This window comes from Falco naumanni, chromosome 2 (assembly GCF_017639655.2).
Source record: "Falco naumanni isolate bFalNau1 chromosome 2, bFalNau1.pat, whole genome shotgun sequence".
NCBI classification, from domain to species: domain Eukaryota; kingdom Metazoa; phylum Chordata; class Aves; order Falconiformes; family Falconidae; genus Falco; species Falco naumanni.
In genome coordinates this window covers 79,019,062-79,035,037 of record NC_054055.1, presented here as the reverse complement: position 1 = coordinate 79,035,037, position 15,976 = coordinate 79,019,062, and the positions used below count along the sequence as shown (strand labels likewise).

Genomic DNA, 15,976 nt, shown 5'->3' with positions numbered 1-15,976 from the left:
AAATACTGAATGGAAGATTCACTGTTACAAGCAATCTTACTGTTTAAGTTTCTGAGGAACTGAACAGTTTAAATGTTCTGTACTAATGTGAAACAATACTAAAATTGTGAAATCCATCTGTGGCTTATGTCTACATAAAATACTGTAACCTTTTTTTTTAGAAACAAAAGGTCTAATATGTATGGTAATTAATTTTGAGAGTGCATTCTAGTAAGAAAATTACAGCTTTAATGATAGAAGTATTAGTAATATGAAAGCATTTGTTTGCTAAGTTAGGTAATACTTAATTTCTAAGCTAATTGGAGTATTCTAACTGGAGTATTGCTAAGGAATGTTACTTTCAAACCGGTTCATTATCTCAAAGCACAAGAGTAATCCTGAGAATTAACAGTATGCTTAGGACTGGCTGATTGTGCTTTTAAAAAAGGCTTAAGGTAAATTGGACATAACAGTTGCAATTTAAATAAAAATGCTTTTGTGTGTTTTATTAAATGTAGTAGAGCTTCTGCTTAATTATTTCAGGAATGTAAATTATTAAAAAGAGCTTTTACATCTTTATTTTGTAGAATCAGTATCTGAGGAGACTGGACAAAGTGCAAAAGTGCTCAGGAGCAGGACATGCATCATTAACTACAAGAAACATATAAATCTGTCTAATGTGGCTGAGAAGAAAAATCCACGCAGATGTGCCACTTTGGCAGCTAATAAGATTAAGATAATGAGTGATATAAAGGAAGAATTATCAAGCTCAGAAAGTGTTTACACAGTAAAGAAGAACAGAAGACAGTTTCATGGCAATGTTTCTGCAGCATCCCGGAAGAAACTGATTGACAGTTCGGAGGCAGATGCTTGCTTAAAGTCTGAAAATGAGAAAGAACAGTTTCCTGGCAGAAAAAAACTTTCCTGCCCTGAATCATCTGCTCCTAAAAGAAAATATATTAGTGAGTCAGGGAACGAAAAAACAGAATCAGAGGCAGAGATAAAAGTGACTCAAAAGTGGAATGATGCTAACCACAAGCACGCAAACAAAACAGTCTGTACTGTAGCTCTTAAAAATCTCAAATATGACTCTTCAGAGAATTCCACAAACCACAAGATGGAAAATGGGAGAAATTGGGGAAGTTCTAGTCAGTCGACTTCAGCCCACAACCATTGTACAAGCAACTCCGAAGAGGAGGTAGATTCTGACTTAGCTAAACACAAAACTAAAAATATTAGAGAAGTCTCAAATAAAAAATCTAGAGCTTCTTTCAAAAGATCAAAATTACTGGATGACTTCAAAGAAACAGCAGAATCTGAAACAGGGGGGAAGAAGGATGAAAAAAGCTCAGAATCAGAGAATGTGGAAGCACCTGGGACTGCAGGAAGTTCAAAAGCCAGTTACAATTTTTCCTCTGATTCAAAATCTGGAACTGATAACAGTATCTATAGTGATGCCACAGAAACAAGAAAGAGGAAAAGGAAATCAGAAATAATTAGAAAAGAAATTACCAATTCCAGTTTACGTAAGCCTTCCAGAAGACCCCAGCGAAGGAAACGTTGGAAACCTAATAAAGAAAATGACTCTGAAGATTTGGATTACACCCAATACAGAAGAGCTAATCGGCGTTCTAAGATAAGAACTCGGAATGGTGGTAGACGGACTGTGAGATACGATGATTGTGATGATGATGATGATGATGACGACAGAGGTTTAGATGATGCAGATTGCAAAACGTAACCTTAAAAGGAAAAGCCAGTCCACTTTTTTTTTTTTTTTATGGTAATAGCACTAGAACTCATGATGGATACTGGCTTTTCTTTGTCCTACATTTCAGGGAATATATTTATATTTTTCTATGAAAAAGTTATGAATGTGATTAGATGATGACTTTCTCCTTTTCATATTTTGACTTGCACTTGCCTGCCCATGTAGCAGCATTTAGCACAGATGCCAAAATGTGCCTCATTATAGGGGCAATTTTTTGTCTTTACTGGTATTTTATTACATATAACAAGAGTTAAAAAAATGTTAAAGCACTGCGCAACAGATTAATGGCAGTATGTTGAGTATTATTGTTATGGGTGCTGCAATGGAATACTACCTAGGTCATACAACATTCAAGAACAGATTTCAAACATCTCTAACGCTGTATGAAATCATATACAATAGTAACAGGCTTATAAATAATACTATACACTATAAAAATCTGGTGGATGCTAGCATTGCATCAAAGGAGTAATGAATGGTCACAGGGCCAATAACTTTACAACTTGTATTAGTACAGATGTTAAAGGTTCTGTACTTCCATTATTGATAACGTGACTAGAACCAGTTACCGGTGACAGAGTCTATTTGCCAATTAAAAAGGCATATTGGTGCTGGTGGAGATAGGGTTTATGCTGACAGGTAGTACTATCATCATCAATGTGACTTCTATACTGTAAACTTAAGCATATGAATGCAGGTGAACTCTTGGGCCTAAGGGTTTTTGTGTGTTTTCTTTATAAAATAGAAAAACAAACAAAACACTTGTTCTGTTTTCTTTATGCGTGAAAAGCTTAAGGTGCAGGATTCTTACATTCCAGACCTTTTTGCTACATTTCTGTTGTTCTTCCATATTTAAACTTTTAAGTGCTTTAATGGTAGACTTCTCATTGATTAAAGCATATCAGTTTCTGATTTTTGCAGTATATCTTCTATTTTCGAAATGTTTGAGGTGGCTGTTGTTGACAGGAAGTAATTCTTGCATAGAAGATAGGAGAAAATTTCTTTAGGAAAAATGTGTACATTCTTGCTTGACCACATATCAACTACCAGAACACATGGCACCTCCAAACTCTGACCTTGCTTTTCCCTGGAGCTGTTGTGGCAGAAATCCCATGATTGCTGCCTTCAGTCCAGCACCAGGTGCTCATGATCTCTGTGCCTTTCCCACTCTCTGCTGCAGGTTTCCTCCCTCTGCTGGCTTCCTTCTTTCCCCTTAGTAAGACTTAGTGACTCCTGATCTCATTGTTCTGTAGGAGGTATGTTAGAATATTGGATTTATCCCAGCCCAGCTCATTTTAACTGAAATAGCCAATTTGTGAATCAGTCTTCCAGCAGATTGGACTGGTAGGTTTTTGGGGAGGGGGGGAAAAAAGTTAGTGCAGCTGCATAATCAACAGTCATGAATGCCAGAACTGCTTGTGAAAGTGGAAGTGAAGTAACAAGAAAGGGAGTCCCCTTACCAAGCAGTCAGTGAGAACTGCTGCTCCAGCAACATTGCTCTCATTATGTGCCAAAAGGTGGATTTACCATCACATCATTTTGGTATCTAGAATGTTATCTCAGTATAGAGAAAGAATTTTTCTTTTAAATTTTCTTTTAAAACTTCTGTATGAAGTCCAAAAATAACCTAGTTTATGTAATTCTTGCCCCAGGAATTTTATTTGGAACATAGTCCTTAATGTGATACAGTATAATTTTGTAAATTCAAGATAGGTTTTATCTGATTTCTTTAAGTCGATTTCTAAAATACGAACACAGTTGTGTTTAGTGATGAAACTTTGAGGTGGCTTTGTGTATCTTACCTTTTAGGGGCAACTTTGTTAAAAAGAGAGTAAGTCAAGTGGTATTTTTGTATTACCCATAAATTGAATGCATTGTTCAGCAGCTGCTTATGATCAGTGTTTAATGGAGTATAACCTCCAGTACAGGAATAAATACTGATATAATAGTTCTTAAGTGAATGTCAGATTTATTTTTTTTAAAATCTCAAGTATAAACTGCTGAAGCGGGGCTGGTGTGTTTGTGTTTCTAATTCAGGCTTAGATTTAAAAAGGAGGGTTTTGTTCTTGCCCTTTTTCAGATGCTGTATTCTCTGTCATACCGCATTCGTGCGCTGTGCGTTCGTGGTGATCCCTGAAAGCTGGGAGAAGGCTCTGGTCCCTGTACTTACATAGCTGGGAGGGCACTGCTGGCCTAGGGACTGCGGCACTTCATTTTCTAAGCAGAGAGAGTGCTGGTTTGTGTTCCCCAATTTTATACATACAGCCAGGTTCCAAAGAGCCAGTAGGAGGAGAAATTATTAAACTGGAAAGGGACTTTTTCACCCTCTAAGATTTTGAATTATTATTATTTAGTTTATTAAAATGAGCATGTTTGGCGGAAATGGCTCTCTTAAGCCTTGCAGAAAACAGTTCTTCAGTCTTCCTGGTAATTTTAATCAGTTGGTATTCTTTGTTTGGTCTAGCTGTACTCAGGGAAGTAAAGTGACGCAGTGGACCTGTAAAAGTTTATTTAAAGCTGCTTAAGGCGATGCATTTATAAGCTGGGTTTCTTTTGGGAGGGGTGGTTTTGTTTTAAAGCAGGACCTGAATCTGGGATCGCGACTGGGCCAACGGGAGCGCAGGGGCATCAGCTTCCTCACGACTTCTACGGTGTACCTGTGGAAGCGGGCCAAAGTAAAGCTGTACATGAAACCGCACCGGCACTGCGCTCTTCCTTGCACGGGCCGGGTGTGTTGGGCCGGGTATGTGCCTTCCCCGTGTCGCTTGGGCCGGGCGGGGGCCGCCTCCGCCCCGCTGCCCCTCCTGCCGGTGCCCGGCTCGGCGGCGGGCGAGGCCTGCTCTGAGGCCGGGAGGAGCCGTGCGGCGGGACGGGGGCCTCAGCGGCTCCTCGCCGCCGCCGGCCGGCCCTTCGCCGGGGCCCGGCCACAGAAGCGGCCGCGGCGCGGCAGGCAGCGGGGAGGCCTCCGGCGGCCCGCTCTATGGTCCGCGGGGCCAGAGCGGCACCGGGGTAGCGGCACTCGGTGGTACCGGCGCACCAGAGCGTCTCGGCGCGCAGGCGCGGTGCGCGGCGGGGCGGCGGCGATGGCGACCTTCTTCGGGGAGGTGGTGGTGGCGCCGTCCCGCGCCGGCGTGGACGACGAGGAGTCGGCGGAGGAGGCCTGCGAGGAGACGCCCGAGGACCGGGAGATCCGCAGGGAGCTGGAGAAGAAAAGGTAGCGGCCGGCCTCCTGGCTGCCGCGGCGCGGCGGCCCCCGCGACGGACCTCGGGGGGGGCCGGGGCCGGGCCGGGTGAGGTAGCGGGGCCGCTGCTCCACTTCCCGCCGCCTCTTTTGTCAGGGAGATCGACGTCCTCTGGACCCTGAAGCCGGGCGCGCCTGCGGGAAGCTCTGCCGACCAGCCGTTTGCGTGCTCTCAATTTATAGTAGCGATAGGACATAACGCTGCAGGTAGGTGATGCGGCCTGCAAAACCAAACCGTCTGGGGGTCTGAAATGCTGCTGTTCTTTTGCTGCTGGCTAAATTGAGAAGGCAGGAGGTTGGAAGATAGTGTAATTGTTGCCAGGGCACTCTTTGACACAGCCTGTTTAACGTTGGTCTCTGCTGGAAGAATGGTCCTTAGCCCGTGTCCAGCCCTTCGTTTAGGGAGTGGAGTTTTAACCCCGAGGCAGCTGAGCTGTCCAGAGAAAGCCAAAGTTAGTCTGTATGCGGGAAATAAGCTTTTTGTTACAGCTGCTTATTCCCTTTGTCAGGTCGTGGTAAAATGATATATTTTTAATGGAAAGGCAGAAGCAAAGTATGTTTTGGTTTTGGATTTTAGTTGGGACAACCTTCCATTTTCTTTATTTGACTCTTGATTGGTAGACTCATTTGGGCTGTTTGTTAATTGGCAAAAGTTTCCTTTTAATGGTAGCAAGCTGCTCAGTGCAGTCTAGTGTTTTGAAACAGGGATCTGCCAAAGACGTAAAATTATGGGTCAATAAGCTGTAATTTCTTTAATTTCTAATGAAGTGACTTTTTAAAATTTTTTTTCTTGATGAATCAGTCCCTTTTTGACATTCTCATTCCCCACTTGTTCCAAATGGCCTCTTTTGAGGTGATTGTCATTAGGCCTAGTATTGAAACACCCTCTCCCCTTCCTGCACACACTTACCAAGGTCTTGAGTTTTTTAATAGCTGTTTCCCTGTGGATATAAAGAAAGTCTTTCTTACATTTAAGTCACATCTAGATGACATTTAGAGACTAAGTTAACTTTGCTAACTTGTTTTTTCTTTGTTCAGAGTTTTTCTTTGAAAAATATTTACAGATATTTTAGATCTGTCTTCTGCTCAACAGTAGCTTTTGACAGGAATTTGATTTATGAACATTTGATTTAGGATCTCTTTTTGCCACTAAGTCATGTGTTGTCTCTTCTTCTTAAAATCAGTGTAATAGTTTTGCCTTGCTGGTTCAGTAATTTTTTAAAAATTTTTTTCTTGAGAAATCTGTTTTATCTGATATGTCAACGAGTATTAGAGACTTAATTTTTAGATCCTTAGGGTATACTAAAGGAATAAAAGTTGACTGTAGTGATATAAGTCCTAAGAATACATGGGTTTGATGTTAGGGATCTCTACAGTTCAAACCGCTCTTTTAAGTCTTGATACTATGAGGTTACTCACATTCTTGATCTTTGCTGGATTTGGTCAATAAGTATATGTCAATTAAAAATAAGTTACTGCTTTTTTTTTAACTTGAGATTGCAAAGAAATTATCTAATTCAGTTTGAGTATTGTAGAACAGAGATTTTATCCTTTATAAATTAAGAGTATGTATTGTTTTTTGCAGCTTTTCTGTCATCTTTTATTCTGGATTCTGTATGTTGGGAAGTAGTTGGAGTTGTGAAGCTGTGGAATGAGTGGTGTCGAACATCCAACACAACAAATGTCCTCCCAACAGATTCTTTCTGTTTGTTCTACCAATTAATATCGGATCCGACAGTAAGTGACTTACCATGCATTCCTTTATATTTCAGTTTTCTGAAAAAGAGAGCAGCCTTCATCCACCCCCTGCCCAGGGTAAACAAAACATTAAGGCTGTTGTATTCTGAACGAAGGATCTTTATGGTCGCTAAAACTTACTTTGAAGTTCTTGCATGTGAAGTTCAGTACAAAGAAGGTGTATGACAACCTGACTGCTTCACATGAGTTGTGAATGAAAAATTCTTATATGAAGTAGAGTTGAAGCAGCCCAAGAAAACTGAAGTTGTTTTTGGCTGCAGTCACATTATCTTTACATGTGATTATGAGCTGTTGTTGTGTCCTTCAAACCAATTGCTTATGCAACTTTTTTTTTTTTTTAAGGTTTTGTTGTGCCAGTGTAGTTGCTACGTTGCTGAGGATCAGCAATTCCAGTGGCTTGAAAAGGTAAAACTGGCAAGGCAGCAAACTGAGTAATCAGATCTTGGGTGGGGGTCTTCAACTTAATGTTAAGTGCCTCTTCCTCTCTGATACTCTAAACATGCCAGCATAGTAAATAACTGTTTTCCCTGTGGGTTTCTTTTCTTAAGTATTCAACAAATGAACAAATTTACTATCTGCAGATTCTATGAAATTCCTTTCTAGATGCTAGCGGTTGTATCTGCACTTACGAACTTTGTGCAATTACTTCTTTTGGACAGTTTCAATTTTGTTGCCCTTTCCAAACCTTTTTGCTGTTTGGATTAAATTTTCTATGGCTTATTTCAGCTGCATTTCAGCTCTGGTAGTATCCTTCCTTAAAAAATAGTAATATAACTGCATTTGTACGGCTGCCAGAGGATCATCAGACAAACATGTTGTGAAACTCACTAATGGGTGTGTTCTGTGCCTTTCACAAGGAGGAACTCTAAAGGAAGGTGCCTCCAAAGCAGTATCTGTCCCATTTGTTCATAGACTTAGTATGCCAAGTGCCTTACCCCAGCATCATTCAGGTACAGAAATGCTGCTGCGTCATTCAGGTCCCTCCAGGTATCATCATGTTGATTTTGATAAGATAAAGCCAGTGGGGGGTATGTTCTGGCTGTTGATTTTCTTTACGGATTTGGGTCACTGTGTAGCCTCAAGGAGGTATGGCTTAATTTGTCCTGCTGTCTGTCTGCTAACGAGCTTCCTGTAAATCTCGGCTGATCTGATGAACAAGCAGAGATTCTAAAGCTATTATGTTACACTGAATTTGTGTAAGGCTGTGGCTAGAGATACAGAGTGAGGTAAAAAGTGGTGTGTCCGCTGAGAGCACGTCCTCAGCTGGAGCTGAGTGATCCCTCAGTCTGGCCTGCCAGCTGGGCCAGCCAGCACATGAGAAGGGTTACCTGGTTCCGAGGGAGAACTGTCTCAGTGTGAGGGAGCTGGAGAGATAATGGGAAGGCAAAGAGGATGGAAAATGAGAGTAACTTCACTGAACAATACAGGGTTTTCAGACCCGAGTTTGTGGAATACTAGCCTTTTGTGGTTCCTTGGGTTGTTCAACAGTTTAATTTGCTTTGGTGGGGGGTAATGGTTCGCTTTGAAGTTCAGAAACCCTAAGACCAAAACGATTTTGGTTTTGTGTATTCCACACATTCTTGCACTTTGTTTAAACCGGGATTACAAAAGAAAGCTGACTGTGGTTTTGCTGTCTTCCCCATTTGTGTTTTTCCAGCTATTCACGCCTATGTGCTATTTCAAACATAGATGTTCATGAACAGTAGGAGTGTACAGTTTTACCAAGTCAGTGTTCTTTTAGGCTTCATGGTTATTGGTGTTTTTAAATTTACAGCAGAAACATTGTACTGGTAATCTTTTGCTTTTAGTGTGAGTTACAGACTTGTTTTGTATTTCATAAATTCTGATTCACTGAGTGTCTTCACAGTCTCCATGAGTCAGATTTTTAGTTATGTGTTTTCTCAGTACGTGATCACTGACAAAATGAGAACATACAGACTAAGTTTTGCAGTTGTGCATATCAGTCAGTGTTTCCAACAAAGTAAATTAAAAGTGTTTGTGCTTCTGAAAAGTTTTATCAGTTCTGTATTACAGTGGTAGCACACTGATGTGAGGGAGCAGTCAGCCTCCCTTCTGTGATTGGTACCATGTACAGAAACAGGCAAATTTATGTTGTGGTTACCAAATTCCCTATTGCCTTCCTGGTCATAAATCCGAAGAGGACAGTGAAAGAGAAGGCACAGGTTTATCATGCTTCTGCTTATTTTGATATACGTTATTTAAAAATAATGGAACGCTGTGCAGCATATTGGTGTTTTGTGATGGCATATAATGAATCCAAAAGTGTGTTTTGTACAGTGTTTTTGAAACTTTCTTCCTTGAATTTGAGGAAGACTGTGGAAAAATTAGGGTTCTCTTTCTCAATTCAACTGAATATAATAAAATCTCAGTATTTACAATGAAGACTCAAATTTTTAAGTACCGTAGAACATCTGGGGAGCACGATTTCAATTTCAAATGTCTTGTAGCTTAGCAAGCTGCCTTCCTGTCATAAGCAGCCTGGTTTTATTTGGAGTCCTTTTCCTTTCTGTGATCACCACTAGTAAAAACGGTAAATCTTAATATATTTGCAGGTGAATAGAAAGTGCTGAAAACGTAAAGCCTCTCAAGAAAATAGATAGACTTGGTAAATATGTTAGCTGTTCTTTTGGGGTTTTTATCTGCGCCCCAAGAGCAATGCGTGTGGAATTTCTGGCTGAAGGTTGCTGTTCAAATTTTAGTTAGTCCTGCAAACCTTAATTAAACTGCCATTTGCACTTAAATAGAAATGACTCTTTGTGGTTTTATGCTGTTACTGTGAGAAGATAAATTTTGCTTATGTATTAACATTTTTATTTCAGGTTTTGGGCTGTATGCGAAAGGAGGGCTTGCAAGTAACCATTCTTTCAACGTGTCCTGTAGCTGATTATAAAACTCAGGAATCCACTTTAACACTTCCATCTCCATTTCTGAAAGCCTTGAAGACAAAAGAATTCAAAGAGCAGATCTGCTGCCCACTGCTGGAACAACCTAACATTGTGCGAGATCTTCCTGCTGCTGGTATTTTGAAATTCCAGTTATTTACAAGGCTGCCGGTGGCAACACAAAATTCACTTTGAAGGGCATCCCATTAAAAATTAGAATTTTTATTTAGTTGTGTGAACTGGCTAATAAGTTAACATTTTGGAAACTTAATTCCTAACTGTTTCACATCTTACATGTTGCCTTGTAAAACAGGGACAAATTTCAAAAATACCCACAAATCCTTTTAAGTGTTGCATGGCACATAAGTGCTGGCAAATTCTTCGGTATGGCCTTTTGTATTGTATCGTATATTGGGGGTATTGTAGATTGGGGTATTGGGGCATTTTACTTATGAACCGAGTATGTTTTATTAAGTTATTTTCATCTAAGCATCCAGGCTGAGGCTCATAAAAGTCCTTTCTGCATATTACAGGTAAAGTAGGTTTCATAGGGCTACTGGTCTCCCTCATGTAAAAGTTAGATTCAGTTTTATTATGTAATGTAAGAAAGCCCAGGCTTTTTGTTTCACAGTACCAAATTAGTGGTAGCATCATGAGGAAAAATTTGTACGGCAGGAGCTAGAAGTGGATGATTTTTCTCAAAAAACTTTTATCTTGTTTTGAGTTTTTATGTTCAGTTGTTTTTTGAGGGTGTTTTGTTTTTGTTTTACAGAAGCTAGTATTATTTTTGTTTACCAGTCATACACAGTTTCTAGTTAAGGTATTTTCCAGGAGCAAACACCAAGTGCATCTTTCTAATTTTTGGTGGTTTGTTTTCCTGTGTACCTGGGGAATGAGGAATGGATGGTCTAGCAGTAAGGATCCTGAGCAGTTAACATATAAACTTTTGTGCTTTTGAAGTTCTGACCAGAACACATGTGATTTTATACACAGAACTGAGATTCCTTCTCTGCTGAATGTAACACACGTTTTCTTTTGACTTTTATTTAGTTTTGAGTTATTGTCAAGTATGGCACATTCCTGCAGTGTTGTATCAGTGTTACACTGATATTATCAAACTGGACACAATTACAATTGAAGCGTTCAAGCCTCTGCTTTCTTCTAAAATGCTGAAGAGTTTAGTCAAGGTAAAATTTCATATTTAAAAATTAATGGGAGGTTTGTTGTGGTTTTGTCTGTCTTTCATCTCTTGCATTCTGCTGTTGGTGTGCCCCTATGAGGGCACCTTAAAAGGCAGAAAAATACAGACTTTAATGGTAGCGGACACTGATTTCTGGTATAGCACCTTATGTAACATCTGTTTGTAAGTTGCTTAGAAATAATGAATCTACAGGTTCCCTCAATTTCATTTGACTTTTCAGGCTCTTGTGCTACTAATGTATTAAGGAGTGATTCCTTATGATTGTTAAAGCTGCAGTTTCCTTTGAGGGTGTCTCATGTTAAAACTTCTATTTATTTATTTATTTTTTTTTTCATTCTGCGTTCGTATGGAAGGTGCCTGTGTTGTAGCTCTGTATTTGCCTGTCTTATGCTTTATGTGAAAGGTTCTTAAGAAATTTATTTTGACCTGTAACTTTTCTGGAATTAAAAGACTGAATTTCTAAAAATGGCTCGTAACAGTTTTGCACTAAACAAGCAGCTGTGAAATCTTGGTGTTATAGCTACTAAAGTGAATGTTTTGCATCTTTCTGAAATGTTTTTAATTGAAGTATAGTTTGTTCAAGACACTCGGTTTTGCCAATTTAACTTATATTTAAGTGATAGAAGAGGTTTGTGTGTACTACAGTATTTATTTCAACTTTAAATGTAGGAATTGCAAATGTAGTTTTCATTACAGCTTATACTGGACTGCTAAATAAGTCTAACAGATGTGTTAGACTTACTACTATGTGTTAGACTAGTACGTGAATGTTCAAATTTTGAAGGAAAACAGCAGCAAATACACAAGTTCTTCCTCTCATACACAAATGAGGAGGAATACAAATTAACAAATCCCAGGCTGAACTGCAAATTCTTTTGGAGCCTTTAGCAGGTCTGTGGATGCCTTCGGAAGACCTGAGTTTTGCTTACAGTTAATATTTTAATAAGTCTGGTATTCAGAGTAATAAAAATAGGAATAGAGGACAGTGAGGCTTTTTGGTTTGGTTTGTTACCAATTGTAACTAATACTGATTGTCTCTTCCTTTTCCTAGGATGTATCTGAAAGCTCAAAGATTTTGAAGAAGTTACTGACAACCAATGAAACTCACAATAATATCTATATCTAAAAGAGGACATTTATGATGCAGACTGCACTTTTGTAAACTCCAGTTTCTTCTGTAGAGGACATCTTGGAATTGTAGTTGTTTCCTTCAAAGTGGAATAAATTCCAGTAGATTTTTACTTCTGCCCTCATTTTTGTTACTTTCAGATTCATCACTGCAAACACATTTATTTCTTCTGCGTGGCTTGGGAAACTTTCTTCTGGAGCAATTTTAGGAAAGAAATCTTGAATATGGAAAGCAACTTCTTTTTCTCCTGAAGGGATTGTCTTATCTAAATGTATACCTTTTATATGTAAAAGAGGAAATGCAGTTAAGTAATTCTGCCTGTCTAATGAGAACACCTTTTGTTAACTTTATTTTGAGACACAAAAGTTTTCCTAATATTTGATCCTCTTTAAAGATTTGTCTGTGGTGGAGAAAATAAGTTCTGCATCTTTTTACATACATAAATATATATAATTTTGTATGTATGTATGTGTGTATGAATGATGACATGTATGTGTGGACATACATGTTTTTATGTACGTGTCGGTACAAAAAAAGTAAAGTATGGTAAATAAAAGACTTACTAGTGGGAAGTAATCTTAAGCTTGCTTTAGTGGGAGGCAGGAATGTGGAGCTGGTTTGGACTGCATGGAAGGGCTGTGGCTTGGATTCACCAAGTAGATCACAGGTGCTTTGGGTGCTGTTGTCTGCAGGTCGGGCAGGAAGAGAGGTGTGCCCACGTTCAGACGCAGCAACTCCCATTTGCAGTTTGCAGTGCCTTGCTGAGAGCTTGCCTTACTTGGCAGTTTCAGCTTCAGACCTCGGAGCAGTTGTTGTAGAGGCACGGGAGCATTTTCCACTGTTGGATCTCTTAAGAGTGATGGGAACCTCTGCCGGTGAAACAGGCTGTAGGCTCGCAAGCTGCTTCAGCTGGATTTGCCAGGGCAAACCGATTTATTCTATCCACTTTAAAACTCCAAATTGCTGGCAACAGTAGGAATAGTACAAGATCTCTTAGGCAGAGTATGATTTTTAGAGAAAAGTAAAAGTTCAAGTTCTAAAGTGTTTCAAAAAACTGTGAAAGTTGATCACAATTTCAGCAGTGTATTTAAAGTATTTATTAGGACTGACTTGCAGTTATGACTTGCAGATACCCCCTTTAATTTCACATTTTATTTAAGAAAATGGTGCTAAAGAGTATTTTTGTTGCTATCAGGTAATTCACTGAATGGAGGTCTTTAAATTGTATGTAGCTTATCCTTTTGGAACAAAAGGATAACAGCTTCAAAGTTCTCTGCCAAAGTTTAACCTTGGCTTGCACTGGGTGCCCAGTGGGTGGTTTGGAACAGCATGTTTCTTCAACAGAACTGTTCCCTTCAGGTTTGAAAGTGGTCAGCTTAGTGAGTGTCCACTGGAGCAAGTAATCCCTGGCTCAAGCAGGCCCGCTACAGCTTCTGGGTTTGGAAATTTTTAAACTGCTTGCTGTATTGCAGTTTCAATGGTAGTAAAATACTCTTGATGTGGATATCAAGTTGCCTATCAGTTATGATACTGACTTTAATTTCTAATAATATAATTATAGATAAGTAAGCAACTGTTCCTTTAAGTGATGCTGTATTCTAGAACAAACTGAAGCATGCAGTGCAGGACACACACAGTTCCTTCTGGTTGGTTTTTTTGTTGGGTTTTTTTTTTCATTTCTGTGCAGCATTTTAATTAAAACCTGTTTGTATATGTGATCTGAGCTGAGAGTTCTGTTGCTCTGAAAGAGTTGCAAGTTGGCTGCACCATTTTCTTGCATACTGAACGTTTGATTCATAATAAGTAAAGTACATAACAAGAAATGTCTTTAATGATACATATGCAGGCTCTTATAGGAACTGTAAATATACTTCTAGTATTGGTTTTATAACTTGTGCAGTTTGCAGTGTTTCAAAACAGTTACCACTGAGGTATTATCCAATTTTTATTACCTGGTTTTATGCTGAGGTGTAAGAATACTCTTAAATACCTTGAATAAAAGCTACTTGGAAGATGAAATTAGAAAGTCTGAAAACTGGTGTGCTGGCAGAATGCTCCGAAAGCTAATTCTTCTTGCTTCAAAGGGTGTGATAGCTCTCTGTAGATGGAAATGTTTGTCGGATGTGGCGCTTTTTCTGCTGGATACCATCGGGCGGGTGGTTTTGCCCTGTGTATCCAGGCACATGTCTGTGATCCACTTTACAGATGAGGTCAAGCTTTGTGCCATAGTAGTTCTCTCTGGTGTGAAACTGTATAGGCCAGGGCACGTGCACACCACGTAGTCAGTAACAGTCTCCCTCACCAGAGTCAACTGGATTGTGCTGTATAAATGTCAACCTTTTCCAGTACACAGTAAGTACTATAGGGCAGTGAAAGAAAATATTTTAATTTAAAATTCCTTCTCTCTTTTTCGATAATTTGATGTATAAAGTAGCTCATATTCCCCCTTTAAAACTGATAGTTCTGGAAGCATCAGAACTAATGATGCTCCAGTATTTCATAAGATGCGAGCGTTGGCTGAAGATTTTTTTCATATTTGAACATTGCTAAGTTGTTGGGTTTAGTATTTTTTTCTTCTGTGCTCTCCAGTGGTTTTCTTTGTTTCTAACAGCTGCTGGGTTTTGTAATATTTGTAGGAGCGTATAAACTTAAAACTGTCAAACGTGGCAGATGGCTTCAAAAGCTTTGAGGGTAGAAGTGCATTCTTGCCTGCGTGTCTGAAAAGCGATGATTGTATAAGGCTTGTCTCCTTAAGGTATTGGGCTAAATGCAAATAACGGAACCAGATAGAGTGAACTATTAGACTGGAGTTTTCTTTTTCCAGATTTCAAATCATCCCAGCCACTTGCCTTCCTTCTCCTGCCTCACCCCACCCCGATAACACTGAGCTGTCTTCTGCTGAAGAATGTTGTCCTCCAAACATAGGATACAGCCTCTTCTCAAGTCTAATCTGCTTTATCATGCTGCAGAATATATTTGGTAGGCAGACTTGTTCTCCTTCCTAAAAGGTGGTGTGCCTGACCTTATTCTTAAGCCCTGGAATCATGGTGCGCTTTAAATAGGCTCCTTAACTCTTGGCTTGTAACATGTCGGTGTCTGTGCAGTTCAGGTCACAGGTGTATGAGTACAGAACTGTACAGACATAGAAGGTAATGTCCAAGCCAGGAAATCTGGGTTTTATTTTAATTTGTTACGAACCCTCCACATTTGAATGCCCCAATCAGCAATATTGCTATTTTGCTTTAATTTTCCCTGTGGTTGTTGTGGTCACATACAGTGCAATGACTCTGCAGTAATGAAATTCTTTCAATCTTGAAAATTCAGCATGAAAACTTGACACCCTGCTCTGCTTCCTGAGCACTTCTCTATCCCATTATGTTCCTTCTGGATTTGATACGTACCAGTTCTTCCTGTGTGCCATCAGCAGAAGCACTGGTACTGTGCGCAAAAGCATGAGCCCAAGTGTTCCTGTTGGAGCCCAAGTATTCTGAGGCGCTATAGCAGGGGATGTTGGAGCTCATGTCCTGAAGGTTGATTTCAGTGGTTGCTGCCTCCTATCCAGTAATGTGCTCCCTGAACTTTGTTCATGTACCTCTGTGTTCCCACTGCGTGACAGATAAGGTAGAAAAGAGCTTTATTCTTTATTCAGACCATCCTTGATGCCAGTGCGTGATGCACCTCTCTTTCCTGATCCTGCGTGGAGGTCTCATCTTACTGCATGGCTCTAGCAAACAATTTAGGTCTTCCGTAGACTCCAGCCTTCTCATACTGGCAGCAAATATCTTGGGCTTCATCCTGCAGACCCCTTTATTGCTGCAGCCTCAGACAAAGAACCTCACTTATGACATGTAGTTTTACAATTTCTATGCCAAAAACACTATTAAAGCATTTAGGAAGTCAAGTGGGCAAAATTCAGGAAAATACTGGAAGTTTGCCCTGCAAACTTTTGGTTGCTCCCCACCCAATGCCAAAAGTTCAATTACACCTTTCGTTA

General features: G+C 39.8%; 2 protein-coding genes across 3 annotated transcripts in view; both read left to right on the top strand.

Annotated features, from left to right (window-relative positions):
* The window catches only part of BRWD1 (bromodomain and WD repeat domain containing 1), a 63,285-nt gene extending 60,623 nt beyond the window's left edge, over window positions 1–2,662 (top strand). For both annotated transcript variants that reach the window (XM_040585092.1, XM_040585093.1), the window contains exon 41: window positions 567–2,662. In XM_040585092.1, the coding sequence (XP_040441026.1) occupies window positions 567–1,720 (1,154 nt within the window). In that variant the 3' untranslated portion in view covers window positions 1,721–2,662. The remainder of the gene's footprint in view (window positions 1–566) is intronic.
* A 1,760-nt stretch (window positions 2,663–4,422) lies between these two features.
* Window positions 4,423–12,094, top strand: PSMG1 (proteasome assembly chaperone 1). Its single transcript, XM_040585096.1, has 7 exons — window positions 4,423–4,964; window positions 5,089–5,198; window positions 6,577–6,728; window positions 7,092–7,154; window positions 9,590–9,788; window positions 10,703–10,839; window positions 11,905–12,094. The coding sequence occupies exons 1-7, from the start codon at window positions 4,438–4,440 to the stop codon at window positions 11,977–11,979; spliced, it is 1,263 nt and encodes a 420-aa protein (XP_040441030.1). The 5' UTR covers window positions 4,423–4,437; the 3' UTR covers window positions 11,980–12,094.
* Window positions 12,095–15,976: the final 3,882 nt, after the last annotated feature.

Coding starts and splice junctions, on each gene's coding strand:
- PSMG1 (XM_040585096.1), top strand. CDS start 4,438: ATGAAACCGCACCGGCACTGCGCTCTTCCTTGCACGGGCCGGGTGTGT. Junction 7,155..9,589: donor AATTCCAGTGGCTTGAAAAG/GTAAAACTGGCA, acceptor TTTTTATTTCAG/GTTTTGGGCTGTATGCGAAA. Junction 9,789..10,702: donor GCGAGATCTTCCTGCTGCTG/GTATTTTGAAAT, acceptor ACTTTTATTTAG/TTTTGAGTTATTGTCAAGTA.